Below are 4,393 nucleotides of genomic sequence, written 5' to 3'. Positions count from 1 at the left end.
TAATAAAAAAAAATTAATGCAAATATTATTTATTAAAAAATGTAACTTCTTTTAAACTGACTTTAAAACATTGTTTGCATTCAATAAATTTATGACATACCAAAAGTTTGAGATGTTTAATATTTCTTCTCTTATTTTAAAAAACAGAAAAAATATTTAAAGTAAAATACCTATAAGTATAAAGTAATCCAAAGCCCAGTTTTCCTAAAGTGAAACTAAAGTTTTATCATATAAGGAAACAACAAAAGTTATTTTATTGTTTTGTAAACTAAAACGTTTCACGATTTCAATGCAAATCAAAAAAAAAGTCTAACTAAGAAAACTTTGTAGCAAATTACTAAAACAATAAAGTACTTATGTAGTCAATTTGTTCTTAGTACTTACAAGGCAAATTAACTATTATCAAAATTAACATAACTGCTTACTTTTAGAATATTTCTTATAAAAATAGTGCTTATAGCATTTTATATGCTCCCAGAATATCTTTTATTTTACTTTTAAGAACCACTCTCTTAATATTCTTACGGGTTTATAACATTCACAATTTGTATTTATTATTAAGCTAACTTATCAAGTTCAATAAGAAAGCGTTTTTATCGGTATTATTATTATTTTTTTTTTTAGTAATTTAAACATTTACCAAAAAACTAATAAATTCGAAATCATTTTATGTGCTTGCCTAGGCGAAAAAAACCAATTGAATTTTTATTCGAATATGAGAGAAAAAAAAATTCCGAAAAAAGCTTATTCATTAAAAGTATTGTTTACGTCTCGAAAGAACATAAGTTGAAAAAAAGATAGGATAGCGTATGCATTTAGAACAAATTTTTATATCAGCTATTATTAGTTTAATTTTATTTGTTATCATTATCCTAGTAATTTATTTTTAATGTAAATACTAATTTTTGAAAATATGTATTTATTAGTTTACGATAGATATGTTTTATACTTTCATATAATTTATAATATTTTTGTATTTTATTTCAGTTAGTAATGAACAACACTCTAATTTCATATCACACTGAATTTTTTTTAAATATTTTGTATTAAATATGACTAACGGCAAAATATCAACTAATGAAAACAAATCAAAGTTAGTTGAGACTATTTTTTTACTTTTACTTTCAAAAAACCATAATATTTACTGAAAATTGTTTTTCTAAAACACTTTAACATAATATAGAGTATTTGAAAATCAAAATACTATTTTTTAGATGGGCCTACAAGTTCTGTAGCGATGAAAACCGCCCTATTACATATGAAAGGAAGCTAAACTGTTAGTATGTCTGATTTAAGCAATTTATAAATATATCTAAATTAACTTGTAAACATATTCTAATACAAACTTGTTCAACTAGGTACATTAGAGTTTACATATAAGCTCTAATGTACCTAGTTTAGGTGAAACAGTGTTAGTTTTGTGACACTGTATACATTATTTTTTTATCAATTAAGCTCTCTAGTATTTAAAATAGATTGTGCACTACAACATATGTAACTAGTATTCTTATTTTTTTATTATTTTTAACTTCTAAAAAATTACAAGCAATATTTTTATAACAGCTTATCCTTCATTTTTACGCATACATTTAACAGCTTTAGACTAACAATAAACAAAATGTAAAATACTATAAATAAGAAATATATAAGCTTAAACCTTAAACTATGTACGTTTCTGAAAATTTCTCGACTAATTTTATTTTGTTTAAAGATACACTTACTGAAGAGTACATTAAAAAGCAACTGAACTCGAAATTTCAAGAAAATTACGACTGCTTTAAATCTCGACATATAAATAACGTCAAAAGAAAAGAACTAAACAATTGCAAAAACAAGTTAGTTTTTTATTTCTATAAACTAATGTATACTTTTATTACTTTTATGCACAGTATCCACTTTAAATTATTATGTATAAAGGTTAAAACTTAAAGTTCGTAAAAAATAGGTTTAGGCTTTGTATGTAACTTTTAAAAGTTTGATAACATATGTTTCAAAACAACAGCAAAAGATTGATTTGAAAACGTTTTATTTACTACATGGGCGTAAAATAGGCTGGTACATCTATATCAATAAAATAAAACTCAATATATACATAAAGTCGTTAAAATTCAACGTGTTTGTTTTAAGTACATGTTAACAGATTTTTATATGTTTATTTTTTGTTTAATACTTTGTTAGTTAATGCAAACATAAATCCCTTTACTCCGAGTCTGTAAAAGTTAAATGAATTTAATGTTTTCTTTATAACAACATAATAAATTATCTTTTATTAATTAAACCAACTTTTTATATTACAACTTTTTCAAACTTAAAACGTACAAACGTAAAAAGCAATAAAGTTTAAGTTTGGCGTTGCTACTACTTATATTATTTTTGAATAAATTTTTGGTAATGTTAAAAAACACCAGCAAAGCTTTAGAAATTAAAAAAAAATCTATATGTGTGTATATAAATTTTAGGATAACCTTTTTTCGTAAGTAAACAAATTAAAATTTGTTCTGTTTTTTAAGTCAAAACAACTTTATACCAATTAAAATGCATTACGACCATTACTTGAATACTTGATTAATTTGTGCGTAAAAATTATGTTTTTTTCATTTACAACAATTTAGTTTCTTTTTGTTTTAATTAAAACAATGCCTAAATATATTTTTGTAATTTTTGTAACTTATTGCAAAGTTTATGTCATTATAATGAGTTTTTGATTTTTTGTTTTGCTTTTCTGTGGCATTAAACTATTTTCACTTATTTTTAAGCTCATATAACTCTAGTTTAAGTTGTTTCAGGAATTTCGGAATGCTGTAGATTAATGTTAGATGTTAAACGCGTATTACTTTAATTTAAAGTAAATGAAAATTCAAAAAAAACATTAAATAATTACTTTAACAAAACCAGAATCTCAAACAGTAGTGAAATGAACGAACTGGCGATAAAACTAAATGAAATTAAAACATTACAGAAGAAAATAAAAAACAAAATTAAAACTACAAAAAGCAAGGTAATGTTTTAGTAATTATTAAAGCAAAATTAAAGATTATATGATTTTCAAGGACTTACTAGTTTTTACTATGAGTTTCAAATAAACTTGAACTTTTGTCTGAAAATGAAAACGAATTTAAATTTAATATAAAGTTTATACATGACAAAAAGTAATTAAAACTCTCTTTATGTTTTTGTTGACCAAAAAAAAAACACAAGAAAATGATTCGGAGTTTGCAAAAAGTAATAACTTTTGAAATATTTTTTAGACTGATGACCAATCTAAATCTAGTGGCACAACGTTATTAGAAAAAAGTGATAAATCAGCTTACAGAGAATACAAAGACTTAAAAAGAACAAAAAAGCTTTTAGAAATTCTTATAAACAAAAAATACTCGTCTGTAGTTTGAAAGTATTGCACAAAAACTTATTTGTCTAAATAAACAATTTATTTTAATTACTTTGGTAATTTATATTTAATTTTGTTTTCCATAAGTCTTTATAAATAGATTGATTGTTGAACCAAATTATACCATCAAGTTTACTTTTTACGACTTAGATTTATGATTTTTTTTTTGTTTAAGATAGTTTATTTTTCTATAAGAACAAAAATCTTATGCTGCCATAGTAAATTTTTTTAAAGTGTTTTTTTATATAAATAAGTTGTTTTTTAACCAATGTAATATCTAATTTTAACCGTACGTTAACTAAAAAATAAAACACTTAAAAAAAAAAGAAAAAAAAAAGCAAGTTCCTTGCACTTTATTATAAATTATTTAAAGAAAAATTTAATGATACTTATCGTTTGTAAATCTTTTGAAAGCTCGTTAGATTTTTAGATATAATTAAGTAGTAGTACAATTTTACTATTTGACCTTTATTAAGATCTTTACACAAATTACTGCGGTAGAATTTTATTTGCATGAAAGTTGTTTTTATTATGTTAAGTATATATTTTTATTTTTGCTAGTTTTATTTCTCAAAATTTGGACTAGTTTAGTTTTTGTAATAAAATTTGAAGTATTATGATTATTTTTTGACAAATTTTGGAAAAATAAACAAAAATTTTTATCACAATGTAACATACTAGTTTTTTTCTTTTTAGTATGAGAAATGAGGTATCGCTAACGAAACAAATAAAATTGTAAACAAACGGAAATTTTTCATGTTTATCACGTGGTTTAGAAGTAAACTCCCTTCATTTATCTAGTGACAATAAACAAACATAACTAATTTCAAACAAACTTAATGATGTCATATAATAATACAGTCTTATGAATTGAACTATATTCAAACAATTCTTTTTAAGTATGCTTCTCTTATAGAATATTTTTCTATTATTTAAACATTTAGTATATTTTACTTAGAAGTGTATGAATATTAGTTTTAAATATTTCAATAACTTTTTGTTATC

At 22.4% G+C, this 4,393-nt stretch overlaps 1 protein-coding gene across 1 annotated transcript; it reads left to right on the top strand.

Moving 5' to 3' along the window:
• Positions 1-996: 996 nt before the first annotated feature.
• LOC145830033 (uncharacterized) lies at positions 997-3,597 on the top strand. Its single transcript, XM_082937929.1, has 5 exons — positions 997-1,093; positions 1,215-1,276; positions 1,712-1,835; positions 2,896-2,998; positions 3,249-3,597. The coding sequence occupies exons 1-5, from the start codon at positions 1,053-1,055 to the stop codon at positions 3,387-3,389; spliced, it is 471 nt and encodes a 156-aa protein (XP_082794055.1). The 5' UTR covers positions 997-1,052; the 3' UTR covers positions 3,390-3,597.
• The last annotated feature ends 796 nt before the right edge of the window (positions 3,598-4,393 follow it).

The sequence above is a fragment of the Thalia democratica genome, chromosome 2 (assembly GCF_965202585.1).
Source record: "Thalia democratica chromosome 2, ktThaDemo2.hap1.1, whole genome shotgun sequence".
Taxonomy (NCBI): domain Eukaryota; kingdom Metazoa; phylum Chordata; class Thaliacea; order Salpida; family Salpidae; genus Thalia; species Thalia democratica.
This window is presented reverse-complemented; position numbering and strand designations above follow the sequence as displayed.

Bases quoted from the DNA above. Each gene is read 5' to 3' on its own strand.
- LOC145830033 (XM_082937929.1), top strand. From the start codon at position 1,053: ATGACTAACGGCAAAATATCAACTAATGAAAACAAATCAAA. The intron at 1,094-1,214 runs GTTAGTTGAGAC...ACTATTTTTTAG, and splicing joins ACTAATGAAAACAAATCAAA to ATGGGCCTACAAGTTCTGTA. The intron at 1,277-1,711 runs GTTAGTATGTCT...TTTTGTTTAAAG, and splicing joins ATATGAAAGGAAGCTAAACT to ATACACTTACTGAAGAGTAC.